Below are 18,611 nucleotides of genomic sequence, written 5' to 3'. Positions count from 1 at the left end.
CTTTGATCAGCCTGGTCTAGTGGAAGGTGTCCCTGCCCATGGCACGGGGGTTGGAAACAGAAGATCTTTAAGGTCCCTTTCAGCCCAAACCATTCTATGATCCTATAAGATGCTAAAACCTCTGCCTCCCATAATGCTTACTGGTAAACACAAGTGCTGTGCTCCTGGCAACACTGAACCCATGATGCAGAGAACAATGTGTATACTGGCAGAAATAAGCATGTGGGGTTGTTAAATGTCCTCAGGTGCAATGTGTGCATAGGCCTGGTGCAGCAGATGCTTCCAGCTATGGTGATGCTGACTCCTCTCGCTGCCCTGCAGGAACCCAGCCTCTGCAGGACCCTCTGTGGGACCATCTCTGGGGAGCAGTGCTGCTCAGCAGGCTGCACTGGGCAGAACTGCCCTGGCATGCTGCAAAACAGCCACCCCCAGAACTGAAAGCGAACAGTCCTGAAGGGTATGAGAAGCAATGAAACAGTGCTGGAGACAGACAGGTAGAGAGGCAGGTACAGGGAACAAAGAAATTGCTACAGAAAAATTGGAACTACAAAGATAAAGGTTGCAAAATTTCACTTCTTGAGGAGAATAAAGAAGCAAAAGTGATCTTTTTTTTTTGTCAGCTGGCAGTCCTACGAACAGTAGTAACCTCATTCTTCACACTAAGCTTGATTTTAACTCTATATGGAGTACTTATACATAGAAAACAGTGTGAGAGCCACAAGAATGCAGTGGAATAACACTCAAGAAGATATGAGAAGTCATCCCCTTCCTTTGAGCTAGCAGCACCTTATGGGTCCTGGGTTTCTCCTCAATTATTTTAATGAAAAATTGGCTGCAGGTCTCCTGTTATCCATTCAAAGCCAAATTTCTGAAGGCATTTTCCCAATTTGACTCCATTAAATATTTCAGGATGCAATCTGTGTGAGGATCTGTACACAAAAGAGCTTCAGAGTGTTGAAACCAGATGCTGCTGAATGTCATCACCCTGGTAATGTGGTGGAGAAACTCTTGCAGAAGAGGCATAAGAAAGGACTGCCCAGAAAGAAGGGATGATGGGCTGTGATTATACTTCAAACAGTTTGTTATCGCTGGAGTAATTGCTTTGCATAAGAATGACAAACATCCTGCAGTAGCAGCACTGTGGTCAGGCTGTGCTTCAGCAGCACAGGCCTGTGAGGAGCTACACGAAGGAGCTTCCTTGTGTGTGCTCCAGGAAACAGATTTTGTATGATTTATTTACTCCTTCACACCACTGCAGTGCGCTGACAGATGGATTTGAGACACTGAAAGAAACAGGTTTTTGCCTTTGCTCTAGCTTAGCATGATCCCTGAGCACCCTGCATTGCCTGGAGTGGATGGCAGTGTGTTAGGGTGCTGTGCGTGCTACACAGGTACACATCAGTGAGGTTCCCACTGAGGAAGAGCACTTCTATATTGGAAAAATTAGGGAAGAAAGCGAAGGAAAGTGTTGGGAAGTTTTCAAGAGGAAGTATGCCTCAGGTAGAGCTCTGTTCTCCTTTTGTTTGCAAAATCTCTCCTGGAGACAGAAAATATCGAGGTGTTGCTGCAGGCCAGCCTCTCAAGAAAGGAAAGACAAGTTTGTGGGTTTTTTTTTTTCTCCTTTTCTTCCCATTCTGAAGCCTTAGGTGAATGGCAAAGAACAAAACGCTACCTTTGTTCTGCTGGGAAAGGCAGGGTGGCATATGCCATGTCTCTTCCCTGCCGGGAAAGTGCTAGTGAAAACTTCATTTTGTTCTGCATGTGGGAACTTTCGAGGCATAACGTGCAGTTCTTTGGCAAGGCTTTGGGACAGGAACTGCGAACTGAAGCATGCAAACAGGCTGGCAATTCTCATAACCTTCCAGAGAATGGACGGCTGGGATTTTTTTGGTGTTGATCTATGCACCAGGGGCTTCCAAACTGAACTAAATGTGTAATTTTAACAATGAACTAACAATGCACCTCACTAGCAGAATGCCAAGTTACATTGCTCATATAACAAATGGCTCTCGCATTTTGCTGATAGCTGCAGAGTAATGTTTTCTATATCATTAGTGACTTTATAGTGAGTACTCACCTATGGGAATTATTAATCATATTTTTTGCTGAAAAAATGAGGCTATTTGCTACCAAGTATTCATTTTTCTCCTCAGTCCATGTGTTCTCCTAGGACAGCTGGAGACGGAAAGCACAAACCCTGCTGGGCAACCACATCTCAAAGGAAGAAAGGGCTGAGAGCAAAAGGATGTCTATGGGAGAGACAGGGAAGTCCCTTCCAATACAGAAAGTTATACTTGGCTGTATAGGAAAATTTCACAATGGACACAGCTTATACTGGTAAAAGCATACTTCATCCTATACAGCCATGCTTTGGATGACAGCTGTATAACATACCTGTCCTCCAAACTAACTAGATGCAGCTGCATTTGCAGCTCACTGCACAGCTGCCTCTATCTGAAGGGGTGACTTTCTTCATACTTGCAAGCAACAATCATGCTGCAGAACTGAACCAGCAATAATAAAGAAATAAAAATTTACAGGTACAGACAGAGTGAAAATGTCAAAGAGAGGACAGAAAGGGTGATGACAGGGCAGCTATCAAAGGGCAGCTTGCGAAGCCTCAGCTCAGCAGGCAGCATATGACCAACCAGGCTGCTGGTAGGGCTTAGGCAAGATATTAATCCAACCAGTGGACTCGTCACTGCTCTCCTGGCTCTGTTTTGTTGAGGGTGTAACTTGGCAGTGAAGAAAGAGTCTGTTCTGGCAAGGCTGAAGCGCTAAAAAATTGCTGCCTTTGAGGAAATTTCAAGCATGATTGTGAAGTGCACACAGCAGAGTGAGTTGTGCCTTCTTTGCACACCTACTTTACATAAATATCATTCAGGCTACTGTGGGATACCATTTTTGAAAGGGAAGCTATCACAACTCAAAATTGATCATTAAGTAGAAAAAATAAATTCTGAATCCCTCTTGATCTTTGCAAAATCAAAGCCATTGTGTTTCCAGCATGAGCACCTCAGCATCTTTTAACAGCTACTAAAGCCAAGACAGTGCCATCAGGAACATCCTGGTTAGAGTCAAACCTCACCTTCATAACACTGACCTAGATAAGGAGAGACCACAGTGACTTGAGTGATTGTTGTCTTAGTGACTTCCTACAATTAGTTTGGTTTGTTGTACTGTAGTAGAAAGCAGAATTTAGCCTACATACCCAACAGAGAGTCAAAGTGATAACAGACCTCTGCCATGATGGTTGTGGAAAAGAAACCCACTATTTTGCAAATGTAAACCTGACAGCGTATTTTCAGTTAAACTGGCTGGCTGTCCCAGAGTCTCTCCAACTATTTTAAAGCACCTCATGTAGTCAGTGCACAACAGCTTCATACCACATGCATGTTCACTGCAGCTCACCAGCTTTCTAAGACAGTAACCACCTTCCTAAGGCAGTAGACTATCTGGGAACAAACCAATATGCACAGAAAGCAGCTGACAACTTCTCTACTGTGGAGATGGGATGGGCAGAATTGCACAATAAGGGTTTGACAGCTGACAGTCAAAAGGAGATCCTTGGTCACTTTGGTTGGCCCACTCCTTGTGCACCGGTCAAGGAGTGAGCTGAGAATCAAACCATACTTATCAGTCTCTAAGGCTAGTAGCCATCTCTCAAGGATGGATAAAGGTGGGACAGACTGCATGTCCCCTTGCAGTGCAGCAGGCTGATTTGCAACTGGTGCCCTTCTGCCTCCTGATGCCACAAGTAACTCCTTGGTAAGACTGCAGTCAACTGTTACTTGAATCAACCTGCCACACTCACGAGACTTCCAAAGGAATGAACACTGTTATGGAGAAGACTATGTATATTTAGTAGCTGAGCAACTATGCAGTGTATAGCTTTTAAAGAAGAGAAGGCCAGTATGTATTACTCCTGTATCAGTGTTGTTGGAAAGGACTGACAGCTCTCAGCAACAAAAATAAAAAACATGGCATTAAAATTATGCAGTTCATTCCAACAATTTTCATTCCTACCTTTACAGTGAGTGATCACTTTTAAATGTTACTTCATACAGACAACAACGTTCATTTTTGAGACAGATAATCATAGGTCAGTGATCCCATGGTGGGGACATCAGGAAGGGACTCAGACGCCCTAGGTTTAATTGTTTGCTCCTCCTTTCACTATTTTTCTTGTTCCAGTTATTTGAAAGTATTAGGGTGCCTAAACCCATGTGAGGAGCTGCTTCCTTTTTCATCTCTGAAATGGCATTACTTCGCATATGCTGGGACTGCTGGAAGCATAAATAACATGAAGTGCTCCTTTATACATGCACCATGAGAAAGAGAAGTGACAGGTAAAAAAGTGATGAGTCCAAGCTGGGGATCAGCTAGTGGTCTAGTAAAATATGAGGAAAGCAGTAATTATGCCACTGGCCTGTCAGGAAAAACAGGCAACATGTAGCATCCACACATTAACCATGATGCATAATGTAGGGCTTTAGAAAAGAGTAGCTGAGAACACCATGTATTGTATTTTTTTCCTCCAGGTGGTACTCTCTTATTTTGAACCAACGTGCAAACTAGTTCAGCGGTGCAAGGCTAAGCAGGCTGCAAACATGTCTGTCAAGTGTGCTGCACCTTCCCATTTCTAGAAGAGTTCTTGTGTGAATGGCATAGAAACCCTCAAAAAGTAGAGTCTGCTGAGAATCATTGCATCCATCCATCCCACTCCTCTTTTCACAAAATCTTTGTGTTCTGTTTCTGTTTCTCAGTTAGTTGTCTTATGCTTCCAGCTTGAAGCTAACTATGTGCATATGGATGTGGAACCACTGAAAATAAAGACACACAAATACACAATAATCTCATTACCTGAGGAATCACTCCAAATGCCTTTCTCCATTGTTGCACACTGACTGTGTTCCAGGAGACTCCATCAATCTGGATATCCCCTTCTGTATTCAGCAGTCTTAAAAATGCAAAAAGTAAAGTGCTTTTTCCTGAACCAGTTCTTCCTAAAAGGCCCACCTGCAATGCAAATCATAAAAGCAAACATTTAATACTGCTCACATATTAACGACAGACCAAGAAAAAACACTTAAGGGATCTCAGCAGTGGAGAACATGGAGATCCCTCATTGGGACAGTAAATGTCATTCATTTGGAAATGATAAAAGCCTACAGCAAAGGCTGAACAAAACACTGGGCCAGACTCACGTTTGTTTTGTTAGCATTAACTAAGATGAAAAATCTGTTAGTCTACCCTTAGCTGAAGAACAGAAATTTGTTTATATATTATCTTGTACTGATTAGTCCAGCTCTTCGTGCCTTTCCCCCTTCTTTTGCTACAAAGTCCTCTTCAGCAAAACTTCATCCAGCAGACAAAAGCCAAGTAGGGAGTGGCCTTGAATCACACTGCTAAGCTACTCCATTTCCATATAATTGAAAACAGAGAGCCAGACCATGAAATTTCTAATGGGGTAGCTTGGGCCTGAGGCACTGGTGACAGCACATACTATGCCATTGCCCACCCCCAAGAAGCAATGCAACTACTCAACCTGCCCAGCTAGTGCTGCCTTTCCTTACCTTTTAGGTGGGAAGAAACATAACACACAGTTGTGGGTTTCTTTATGTGTTTCCCTCGTGGGATTGCACTGACCTATTGCTGGAAAAAGCAGTATCTGCAGTAACCACCAGCAAATGATGAGATACTGTGTTTTCCAACAGCTGGGTTTTACACAGCTAATATCTGAGCATGGGCTGGTTTTGTAGGGTGACAATATACAAGTGAAGGTGAAGGAGGGGATTCTTCTTGCTGCCTGGCATCCTTTCCATAACAGTGCCTCAGGCCTCTGAACCAGATGAGCAGTAAACACTGTGTTGCACCAACCTAATTAATGGATTGGGTAGATTTGTATTCCAGTCTACAAAAAGAGCATGAAGGAAGACCCAGGGAACTACAGACCTGTTAGTCTAATTTCAGTTCCTGGAAAAATTATGGAGAAGATTATACTGCATACAATTGAAAGGAATTTAAAGAACAATAATGCAATCATCAGCCATAGTCAACATCAGTTCACAAAAGGAAAGTCCTGTTTAACTAATTTGATATTCTTCTGTGACCCACCTAGTGGAAGTAAAGGCAGTGGATGTAGTTTTTCTGGATTCCAGAAAGGCTTTTGACACTGTCCTTCATAGCATCCTTCCGGACAAGTTGTCCGGCTTTGAGATGAGTGGGTTCATAGCTCCCTGGGTGAAAGACTGGCTGAAGGGCAGAGCTCAAAGCATTGCACTGAATGGAGCCACACCTGGCTGGAGACCGGCCTCCAGCGGTGTTCCTCGGGCTCCAAGTCTAGGGCCAGTTCTGTTCAATCTACCAATGATCTGGATGCATGGGGTGAATGCACCATCAAGCAAGGTCGGTGCCGATACCAAACTAGGAGATGCTGTTGACTCTCTCGTGGGACAGGAGGCCTTGCAGAATGATCTAGATAGATTGGATCATTAAGCAATGATTAACAGGATGAAATTTAACAAGTCAAAATGCTGGATTCTGCTCCTAGGACGGAGTAACACCAGGCAAAAATACAAACGGGGTCAGGAGCGGCTGGAGAAGAGCCCCGCAGAGGGGAAGCTGGGGGTGCTGGTGGGGAGCAGGCTCAGCACGAGTCAGCTGTGTGCCCTGGAGCCAAGAGACAACCCGCACCCTGGGGTGCCCCAAGCACGGCGTAACCAGCCGCTCGCAAGAGGCGATTATCCCCTGCATTCAGCACCGGTGCGGCCTCACCGGGAGCACTGTGTGCGCTGCTGGGCCCCACAGCTCAAGAAGGACGTGAAGGTCCTTGAATGGGTCCAGAGGAGGCCAGCACAGCTGGTGAAAGGGCTGGGAGGAATGTCCTGTGAGGAGCAGCTAAGGACGTTGGGCCTGTCTAGTTTGGGGGAAAGGAGGCGGAGGGGTGACCTCATTGCTCCTTGCAGCTTCCTGAGGAGGGGGAGTGGAGAGGGAGATGCTGAGCTCTTCTCCCTGTATCCAGCGATAGGGCATGTGGAAATGGCTCAAAGCTGCACCAGGGTAGGCTCAGGCTGGACACGAGGAAGCATTTCTTTAGCGAGGGGGTGGTCAGTCAAGCACTGGAACAGGATTCCCAGAGAGACAATTGATGTCCCAAGCTTGTCAGTGATTAAGAGGCATTTGGACAATGTCCTTAATAACATGCTCTAACTTGGCCAGCCCTGAATGGATCAGTGAGAGTTGGACTAGATGATCATTGTAGGTCCCTTCCAACTGAATTATTCTATTCTATTAAACCCTCTCAGCAGAGGAGAGCTCTCCCCTCTCCTGCTTGTTTAAGATGTACTTCCCTAAGGGGCAGAGGCAAATCCTCTCCAGTTTAAGAGGCACACTCCAGTTCTGGAAATACTACCTCTGAGCCCAGGGCTCGTCACCAAAATTGGACCCAGGTCCTAAATCATGGCCATTGAAAAAAGGATCTTTGTTTTATTTGCTCTGCCCCCTCTCTGTACAGTACAAAAGTATCTTTCACTTTCCATACTCCATTGCTTCAAGGGATTTTCCAGGAAGTAAATCTACTAGACTGCAGCGGCACCTGTACCTCCACGCTCCAGGAATCACAGGTGCCTCTCTTCCAAAGGCAGAGTGGTTTCAGGATGGTGCTACAGGAAGCTGGACCCCCGGGTTCAAAATGTCAGTGCCCTCAATCTTAGTAGATGAAACATTCAGTTCACATAAACCAAGGCAGATCTAGCAAACCTGGCAGAGACTGGTGCCATTGAAACTAGGAATGAAAAGCTACCTCGTGGCAAGGCCAGGGAGTTGTCACTGAACCTGTTTTCTCATCTGTGTGGTAGTGTTAAAACCTCCTATTCATCCATATGGCTCCAGCTCAGGAAATGGCGCAAGCCTTTCTTCCCACCACACAGAGGACAGTCCTTCAGCATGAACTTAGAGCAAAGTGTTAAACCTATGCCTAACTGCTGCCCTGAAACTAAAGCTCTTTCTTGAATACAGCTTCAAAGATGCATGAAAATTAATCAGAGGTTTGACAATCTTCTGAAAAGTAGAGCTGTTTATAGTTTGTGACATAATAATTCAGGGTGGATTAGAGCCCTCATCAAACAGGTGAGACGGCACCTCCACCCTCTGGCCGTCAGAGCCAGCAGTGCATTACCCTTGGCACAGCAGCTGGTATTCTTTCATGCCCTGCTCCACCTGGGTCAGGCTGCCCCCAGCACCTGTGCTCACCAGGAAGCTTCTCTCTCCCTAGGAAAAGGCGAACAATTTCAAGCACAGGAATAAAAAACGCGAACTGCTGCATCTGTGTTTTATCAGTATATTTTGCTCCTCATGGCCAGCAAAGATCCCCGCTGTGCTTCACTGAGGTGTAAATAGCCTCAAGATTTCTATAACTGAGGCAGCCTTTCCTTCCCTTTTTTTTTTTTTTTTCTCCCATTTCTAGCAAAGAATCGTACAGGTGAAGTCTTTTTCAGAAACACAAGACATTTCTGTTCTTCAGGTGCTTTAGGTTAGTACTTTGGTGACAATTTCTTTGACAAAATCTTACTTAATCCAACCTACTCTTTAGTCAATGAATAGGTTTAAAATGACACTTCTATAGTTAAGCTTAATAGAAGTCAGCTCAAACACAACAAAGCAGTGTCTTACCCTCTGCCCTGAACTTATCGAAAAGGAAATGTTTTCTAACACAGCAGATCCTCCTTCACCGTATTTGGCCGTAAGATCCTTCACAGTCATTTGGCCCCCGGACGGCCAGTTCCTCTCTTCCTTTGCATGCCTGTTTTCAATCACAAGGGCATCCGAAAGCATGTTACTCTTTTGTGGCTTAATGGTTTTTGTCTCTTCTGTTGGCATGTCAATGAATTTAAATATTCGTCCGACAGACCGCATCTGTGAATCAAAACAAACAATATTCTAATTGTAATTAATACAAAACAAATGAAATTGAATTATTCTTAATTCCTAGCCAGAACAACAAGTTTCTTCTCTGTGTAAGCTATACCATGATATAATTCTCAAATGTAGGATATTTCTGGTATAGAGCTCGAGATTCTATTGCTGTTGTACTACTGATATTGATCCAACATGTGATTCCACTTGCTTCCTTTGTAAACGGCAAGCCGTCTTGGAGTCTTCAAATACTTCTTCCTATAGGGGATTGCCCAATGCAAAAACTGAAGTTCCTTGAATAATGATCGATCTCCAAAGATCAGCAGACTGTGTGGAGTTTGAAACAAGTAAAGCGGTAGCATCAAGCGGAACAATCGCCAGACGTGAACATCTGAGTATTTATGAGAAATCATTTCAGTTTTCAAAAAAAATTAGTAAGAAGTTCCATGAGAATTAACTTTATATCTTTAATTGTATGTATCGGATGAAAAAAATAAGTCCTGTAGTTCATGAACTTGACAGAAGTTGCTAGCAGCACTCTTGATAAATTTTCAAAGGAGCATGGGACTAGAAGGGAATCTCTTGATTTCTTTCTTTTTTAATGGGTCAAGGGTCAATTAATAAATAGTTAATTTACCTCCTTCACTAGAACTTCACTGCTCAGGTGGTCAGAAAATGTATTTTTAAGTATGAACCAGTTTGTTCTTGTAAATTTATGACTTTTAAATCCCAAATAGTTCTTTTTCCTAGCCACTTTCCCCATTAATCTACAGAGAGCTACCTTAGATCCAGTTACACTTTGTTCCCCAGGACTAAAGAAAATCCAGGTTTAAGCCTCTTTCTTAACATCTGTTCTCCTTCTCCAAACATCCCAGTCCAAATTAATCTTTCCTGTCTGACCAGAAGGTACACAACATTCTGGGCGATGTTTCACAAAGACATTGTACAAAGGCATCAATACTTTCCTGTCTATATTAGGAATATCTCCATTAACACATCCCAGGATCATATGCTCTTTTCTTCACAGTCATATCTAATAGTCACCCTCTGACTGAACAGTGGTCAGCCAAGCTTTCCTCCATCATAGCCATTTCTAACCGAGGAGATCCTTACTTACAACAGAGGTTATTTTTAGTCCTAAAATTCAAGCCTTTGCACTTTGGTTACTGAAATCTATTTTATATCTACCATTTGAGGTCCCCTAATACCTTTCAGCTCCCAGGATCTTTCATGCTAATGTTGCCTCTCTGATTTGTGCCTTTGGCAGATTTCTTCAACACGGGTTTTTTTTTCTTTGTTGAGAGCATTAAAATAAGATTAAAACGAGCTCAGTCATAACTCTAATCTTTGCAGAGTAGCATCCTTACAGCTTAATGCCATTTCCTTTCTAACTCATTAACTAATTTACAGTTCTTGTAATAATCCTGATCACCTTCATTTATACAATTTCTGAAACAGAGCCACAGCCAGTGCTTCAGTGCTTTCCTGAAGACAAATGAGATCCACTACATTACTTTGGTCTGGAAAACAAATCATTGAACACGGTTAACAGGTTAGTCTGAAGCCATTCTAATGGCAGCAAACCTGAGCGAATTCACTCTGTAAGCACTGCATCCTTAATTACTTCTTCAAAACAGTTTCTAAAGACTGCTGCCATCAGACTAATGAACGATGGTGGCATCAGTGACTTTTAATCAGAAGTGACAGCTGTTCTTCTATCAGTTGACACCCCCACTGCCAGCTTGGTGGATTCATTTGAAGTGGCCATTACTAGATCTCCAGCTTCTCAGCCAGTTCTTCCTGAAGGCTAGGACGGGATGTCTGGGCCCACCTGATCCACGGAGGCATTGTTCCAGGCTGGTTTCACATGTTTAACTGAAATGTCCAACTGCAGAACCCAGTCATACTTAGTTGAAGACTGATTTTAGAGGGACTGACTCCTGGGTGGTGTATATGTCCCTCCACAAATTGTACAGGAAATTTAGGGAGAACAGGATTCTAATTCAGGCACTTCGGTTGCATACCTGCAGCTAGACTGGTTTTTGCATATAATTTCCACCTCAGGTATTATAAATCCTGTTTCAACCTTCTGCTTCACTTTCAACTCCCCAGATTAAACACTGCCCTTTTACTGAAAACCAAGATAAAGTATTTGTCCAGAATTTGGGCCACTTGTAAGTCTAACTCTGTTTTCATCAAGTCTCTCTACCTGCTTCTTGACCTCTAACGCACAGCTTGATTGGGTTAACTAATCCATTCTGTAGAGGCTGTGATTTCTAATATACTTTGAGTGAATTGTTCATGCTGGTAGCCCTAGAGTCTCTAAAAATTCCTATTGTTTTTCTCCTGCTATTCAGGAAACAAATTTCAGCCCCTGACTTGAAGATGATGTGACTTCACTTTACATTCACATTCCTAAATGCCTTAGTCCAACTAACTTAACTAGATTCCTCATTTTACCAAAATTTTTCTTTGTAAACAACATGACTATACTATAAGATAGTGTAAATTCTTATGAGTCGGGAATTATTTAGCAAGATAAATTAAGAAATAGATAGATAAATGCATAGCTACTGCATCCAGCAATATCTGGGCTTATTACTAGCATTTGTTTTCTAATCTGTATTCCCAGTAATATATCTCTCTTTAGTGGTATTATGGAAAACCTTTTGTACAACTTTGACCTTGTTTAACTGCTTTTGTATTCCTTCTGCAAAGTGATTCGACGTGATGAATTACCATTCCTTCCTGGTCTTCAATCCAGATTGAAATAATGTTAGGTGGATTTTCCATGTGGAAGCAAATTTATATACAATGCAAGGAAATACTGGGATCACAGCTTACATCTCAGCATCTTGAAATACAATTATGGTGCAAGTTTTTAAAATGCATGCTAACACCCAAGACTACCAATTACAATTTCCATCTCAACCACTGTGCAAGATGGAAAGGTACGGTCATCATCATGTTGCTATATGAATGTCATCTCATTTTAGTGACACAAACAGCAAGACCTTGGACCAGACTGGCAGTTTTCTTCCTGCCTGACTGTCTATAGTGAATCCCACAATGAGCTCCATGCATTTATTTTAATTGGTGTTTGATGGTACTTTTGTTTTCAGAAATCTTATTTTCCTAGAAATATCACCACTTCAGAAATGAAGGTCTTTCTTGGGTTCATCAAGAGCTATGAATGTTTGTACCAGCAGGGATTCCCTATAATTGCCAAGAGATCCTACCACTACACACTAGCTAAAATCTGCTATTAAGCCAGCTGGACAAAGAGCCTTCTCTTACAACAGAAAATTTCATCTCTATGTCCCAGCTCCCCTGGCAGATTTGTCAGTCACATCACATATGCAGATATTTTAGACAGCTTAATACTTTAAATCAATTCAAAAGGATGCTTTCCTGCTTCTGTAATTTGAATTACGATTTAGATCTGGGCAGAATACAGCATAAATGTCAGTAACGTTCTACAAAGATATCCATTCTTCCTTTCACAGGTAGAAATCTTCTGTCATTCATAATGACAGGCATAGTGTAGGTGACAGCAAGTTTCTTACCCATTATTCCTATCAGCAATGTGCCTGCTATATTCACATTCTTTCATGAATGCTTTAGAATAAAGGAGTATATTTACTACTTCCATCTAAAAGTGTCTAGAGCATAATACACTATTTTTAGCCATGCCTAATTGTATTTAACTGAGACTTTTATAACATTGCAAAATTCTTTACTTTCTCTTTAATATCACTTCAACTCCTCGTGATGCTGAAGGAGAATTCATAATGTAATTATGTAATGTGTGTTTCCAGAAAGTGGAAGAAGTAATGCTTTTACAAGTAATCTAATACAACTAGTTTCATCAAGCCCTATATTCTCTTCTGCTGGAAAGAGAGCAGTTACCCTCACCAGACCAGACACACACAGTGCTCAACAACTTTCCTCAAAAGCATGCTCTCTGGAAAGTGCAACTGAGAGATCCTACGAGAGGTTTGTCCAGTGGCTCATGTTGTAAAAAAACCCCTGTGCATTAAGTCACTGCACAAACTGGGTCAATGCAGGGGGACTGTATGGTTCTACCGAGGTTTCACATCTGCTGCTGTTACGTTTTGGGTGCACTTATAGGACATATACTCCTCTTCCAAACTGCAAAAATTAAATACTTAGTTCATGTCAAACTTCTACTGACTTGTTTGCTCTTTCTCACACTGCTTTGCAGGCAGAAAAGGAAATGTTCTAAGAGATTTTTCTTGATTCTGTTCCCTTCCTAATGACCCACACCTCACTTTGAGAATTGTCATTCTGATGCAGATTTCACAGTCAAGTATTCAGTCTACTTAAACTTTGGACATTAACAGTGTTCTCAGGTTTTCTGCTGACAACAGTAAAAAGGATATTAAGATCATGTCCTAGTTAAAAAAAAATTAAAAACAAATGAACAGGTTAGAGTAATAGCATGGGAAAATAAAAGCATGAAAACGAGTTGTAAAAGCACCATTCTTTTTTACAGTCCTAATTTTTTCTTTGGTCCTCTTCTTTACTATGCACTACTTCAATTTTCAGCATCCCTGTTGTACAGGGTGGGGCACTATGAGGTTTAGCAAGTGCAGTTTTAATATCTCTTTGGGGGATTCTTTTTATATCTCCTTACATAAGTAATCTTGGCAACAGTAAAAGCATGGCATTTTCTCTTTCCCCGATAAAAGAAATTGTCCTTCCCAGTTATAGCACTGCTACTACAGGATACACATCAGTGAAGGAGAAGGTTATAAAGCATTAAAACAGTCCACTGGGAGTAGCCAATGCTTATCTGTAAAAGCAGCACTTACTGGAAAACTTATTTTCTATTTCCTTATGAAGGAAAAAAATTAAAAATACTACAAGACTGCCTGGAGGGATAAGAAAAAGACTGAAAACCAGCTAAAAAGGGATATTAGCAGAAATGATCAAAGTGAAAAGATAAATCTAGCCTAACTGGTAGCTCTAAATGAAACAATGGATAGCTGTCAGATTGACCACATATGTTTGGGGAAAAAAAAAAGCAGAGCAGATAAAGTATCAGGGCTGTAGAGAACAAAATGCCAAAACCATTATGAGGTATTAAAAGACAATGGGGATCTTTCAGCTAAAGCTAAACCAGTTCAACAGAAATTGCTTCATAGAGAATATCTGTGTATGTAAAAACAAAATCCAACCTAGAAAGTCATAGTTCTTCAATATGTATGCCAGTGTCACGGAAAGCTCAAGAAGGAGATTGTGCGGAATAAAATCCAATTTGCCACCTACTCATCTGTTTGGCTGGTACATTTTTTCCTTCTTCATGTGATCCTGCTTCCTTATTCTCCTGTCCTCTTGTCTTTTTGCTTGCATTTATTTCACTGATGATTTCACCCACACCTTGTATATCTCGTAAAACAACTCAGTACAAGCTCATTATAGGAGATACACCCTTGCACAGAGGTTTCAACCACTTGCTCCAGCTTATCTGACAACCAAAAATTGCTACCTACAAACGTGCTATACACTCAGGCGTGCTTGTGTGCAGGCTTGTAAGTACAGATGTCACAGCTGCTCAAGAAAGGGCAAGAGTGATGTCCTCTAGAGCACTGTGTGTATAGCTGTAACTGTAGACACATGGAGATGTCTCAATTTTAGTCAGTCTGGTCCTGTGGGGAGCTTCAAAGTGCCCCTTGAGAGGAAAATAGAGTATAACCAAATAGACTACTGAGGCAGGCAGACATGCAAGCCTTTGCAGGACATCTGTAACCAAGTAACTGTAAAATACTTTAAAGAAGGAAGCGCTAAATGCAGAGAATACAAAGAGTGGGAAATAATACATCTGCATCACTCAGGGAAGTAGGTTTATTATCCTGAAACCACGAAGCTATTCTTACTCTCTTTGTGCACAGGAGCAGCTTTTGAATGTCAGAAAAAACATCCTGCCAGCAGTATCAGTTTGTCATCTGGGATAACTGAAAGTTCATGGGATGGGGGTGAGCAGCTACCCGCTGCTGAAAGAAGTCCAGAGGATGGACTTATGAACTGATGCGCCTTAGAAGGCTATCATTAACATAATGCAACTGGCGCTCCATACGGTAGTTTGTCTTAATAATACAAGAAAAGTACTCACAAATATATAATGCAACTTGAGACTTGCTTTTCAGGGGAAAGGGAGTTACTTCCTTATTGCTACTAATAGATGATATTTTAATATCACCTTATTTTAAAAAAGGGGAAGTTCTTTATTAAAACACTAGCTTGTCCAGCACCTTCTGAATCCTACAGGAAGACTTCCTGTTGCTCTTCTGAAAGGCTTTCAATTTGTATTAAGCTGTATAATATGTTCACATGATTCTTATACAGATTGTTGTGCTTAAAGTGATCACATCATGCCTTACAGGGCTAAGAAGGAGTTTATAAATGAGACCTGATTGTCACTATCGTGCCTGACCAACAGCAGATTTTACTTCATTATCAGTCACACAACTGCTGTTCCGCATGTATTGCGGTTATGGCAAAGAAGGCCTTTCACAAAGCGCTTGACCTTCAAGACAGGCTGTTATAACAAGCAAAGAAAGAGTCAGCATAAAACAATCGGTGGACAGGGAAAATATGTGTCCCTGAACGGCAGTCAGCTTTCTGGACTATCACCACTCACACGCCTAAACAAGAGATTAGATGTATTAGTGGTTAATTCCCAGTTTTGGGGCTCATCAGGATTTCCTTCAGGATAAGGCTGGTTGAATCACTTACTAAAATATGTTGAACTGGCATATATTCCTTCACTGTCACTGTCTGCCCCAATTGTTTTTTTAAATGACAACTCATTTCAACTAAGCAGGATTTAACGATCTCCTAGATCTGCTGTAAAAGCTATTTGTTTTCCAATACTGCAATAGTTGGCTCAAGAAGCTAATTTAGAGTTCAGAGAAAGTATGACTGGATGTGGGAGATTTTTTTTCTCAGAAATTTTTCTTGTTTATAAGACTACTGTATTTTGTTACAAAAATTCTGTCTAAAATAAACCCTAGAATGCCTGAAGTATAAAGAAAGAACCATTACATTTGAAAATAACATCTAAAACTTTCATACATTTAAGATAAGGTATAATGAAAACTGCAAGAACAAACATATTCTTTTACGAGTTTCCTGTCTGCTTCTCTTATCCTAACTAACAGACTAACTACACAAATTAAAGGGGTAAACATGTACAACTCCAAAGCCTTGTGTCAGCGAGTTTTGTACACAAAACTAGAAGATGACTCCCAGGGAAGTCTAGGCCAGATTTTTAAATCGCTATTGATTTTGCGTGGAAGGACCTCAGAGACATCCGTTGTGATCTGTTGTGCAAAGTCCTTCAGTAGACAAAGCAAGGTATATTATATACCTTGGTAAGGTATATAACCATAACAAAACAGCTCCCAGCTTTTTTGAAGTTTTCTCATCACTGCTACATCTGCAATCTGAATCCTCAAATGCTATTATTTGCTGTTGCCTATTCTAGTCCAGGAAAAATTTTGATCATAGAAAAAAATCAGTTTGTGCTGTGCCAAAGCTGGTAGGTTGCTATGAAAGGTATGAGGACAACTTTTCTGACACATCTGCCTGATATCCAACTCTGAAAATAACTCAGTGAACATCCATAATCAACAAAATAAGGCAATTCCTCAAAAGAAAGCACAGCACAGTGCATTTGATGCTTACCAAACTATCCACATCTATGCTTGAGTTTACTGCCCACTGCAAGGTTCCCATGATGTTCATAGCTAAAGTAAGAATAATTCCAACTCTACCTGGCCCATCACCTGGTGAAGAGAAAAAACACTTTCAATTTATACGTAAATAAAAAGCCAATATAAATCACAAAATTAGCATATACATGTTAAATACATATTCAAATTACCTTTTATTTCATTGGAGAAACCATGGATTTGTTAGTTACACAAAGGACTGACAGCTTAATCATCAGTTAAACACCTGGCTCTGGCACTGAATTCACTGGAAACCCTGGTCTTGTTTTGGCAGAAGAAAAATTTAGATCTGGGTACTTAAGCTGTAAACAGAATCAGGCTCTGGAATCTTGATTTCAATTTCCTTTTTCCAGCTCACATGAATCTGTGAAATTACTCTTATCTAACTAAAACAACAGAGTGAACAACTGTAAAATTCTAAATAGTTGCACTGGTTTATACGTTCATTTCCTGGACAAACAGAGGACATGTCCTCCTTACTGTTCCACAAACATGCAGATATAAATTCTTTTGCATTAATTGTCTGCTTTAACCACCATGGGGTTTTCCAGGGGTTTTCCTTTATAAGTTCATAAAAACAATATAAGCATTTACACTACTCCACTGTTGATTTTTAATCTCATTATGTGTTAAGTGAAATTGAGAATTTAAACCAAATGCCTTTCTATGATTTCTCCATTTCTTCCATGGCTTTCATCATCAGACTTCCTCCTGTTTTGTTTATAGAGATCTCATTATCAGAGTAATTATAGAAATAAACAATAAAAGCAAAATAATCCTCCTGAAAGCTGACAGATGAAGAAAAGGAACTTAGCGGTTGCTCCAGGGATCTATTACCTAGAACAGTAAAGTTTACAATGGTGGTAAAATCACAAATTTTCATGTTTTAAATAAGTGCTTCTAACCCCTTTTCTCAAATAAATTATCCAGAAAAACAGTACACAAGAAAGTTTTTAAAAAAACCCTGCATACTAATAAGTGCACAAAGAAAAAAATGAGGAAGGCAGCAATCATTCTCTATGAATTTTAGGGGAACTAAACGTCTCCTTTGTAACAAAAGTACTCTAGATCCATATTTTCATACAGAAGTATTTGTGTGGTTAGATTTTTTTTTCCTAAGAATCAGAAGAGTTCTTTATACAAGAAATAGAAAATAGCATTTCACACACAACACAATATTTGATAAAATGTATGCTTTTATATAACTCCTTTTCAACACTGAAGTATGATCAAATGAAATTTGGATATTGTTAGAACCAAAAACCTCCTTCACAAAATCAGCAAATTCTTGTTCATAATGGCCACAGTATTGAAACTGCATCCAGATTCTGCACACAAAGTTCAGTGGAAAACTTGAGAGAGAATAATGCCTGAGAATCAAAATTAAAAAAACATACATAACAAGAGCACAGTGAATGAAAAACTGTGTTTGAAGTAATCTGTAGCTAAACCTGCTGAGTTTTTCCACAGAATTGAATTATTCCATCATTCTGGGGACATTATTCCCCTATTCTCTGCCTGTTGGAGACTGGCTACGCCTGGCCAGCCATGGGCAGCATTTCAAATACAAGTAAGGTACAGAGTGATCCTCAGTTATGTACTGGGTTTACTAGGAGTGGTGAGCCATTTTTAAGGGGATTCTGAATGGAACCTGCAAAACTTCACATTGGAAAATGAGTCAATGGGCTGGTAATTAAAGAACTGGATGAGTATTTCTGCTATTGGTGTGGCTTTAAAATATCATTAAAACTTTGCATGTCTCAGCCATTTGCAAATGAGAGGAACATTAACTTCTATTTACTAAAAAACTTTGAGCTGTACAGATGATAATTAACATCCAAGGTTTTCAGTACACTTATATGGTTACATTAATGGGGTTTAAAACGTGAGATAATTTTACAGCAATTGCAGTCAAGAAAAGGAAAGTTCTGTCCCTTC

At 40.8% G+C, this 18,611-nt stretch overlaps 1 protein-coding gene across 2 annotated transcripts in view; it reads right to left on the bottom strand.

Moving 5' to 3' along the window:
• Positions 1–18,611, bottom strand: part of CFTR (CF transmembrane conductance regulator) — a 96,564-nt gene that overhangs the window by 11,040 nt on the left and 66,913 nt on the right. For both annotated transcript variants that reach the window (XM_080390995.1, XM_080390994.1), the window contains 3 exons: positions 16,627–16,727; positions 8,674–8,916; positions 4,864–5,019 (listed from right to left, as the gene is read on the bottom strand). In XM_080390995.1, the coding sequence (XP_080247121.1) occupies positions 4,864–5,019; positions 8,674–8,916; positions 16,627–16,727 (500 nt within the window). The remainder of the gene's footprint in view (positions 1–4,863; positions 5,020–8,673; positions 8,917–16,626; positions 16,728–18,611) is intronic.

The sequence above is a fragment of the Falco punctatus genome, assembly GCF_963210335.1.
Source record: "Falco punctatus genome assembly, chromosome: 6".
Lineage (NCBI taxonomy): Eukaryota > Metazoa > Chordata > Aves > Falconiformes > Falconidae > Falco > Falco punctatus.
Note: the sequence above shows the minus strand (reverse complement) of the source record. Positions and strands in the feature narration are given on the sequence as shown.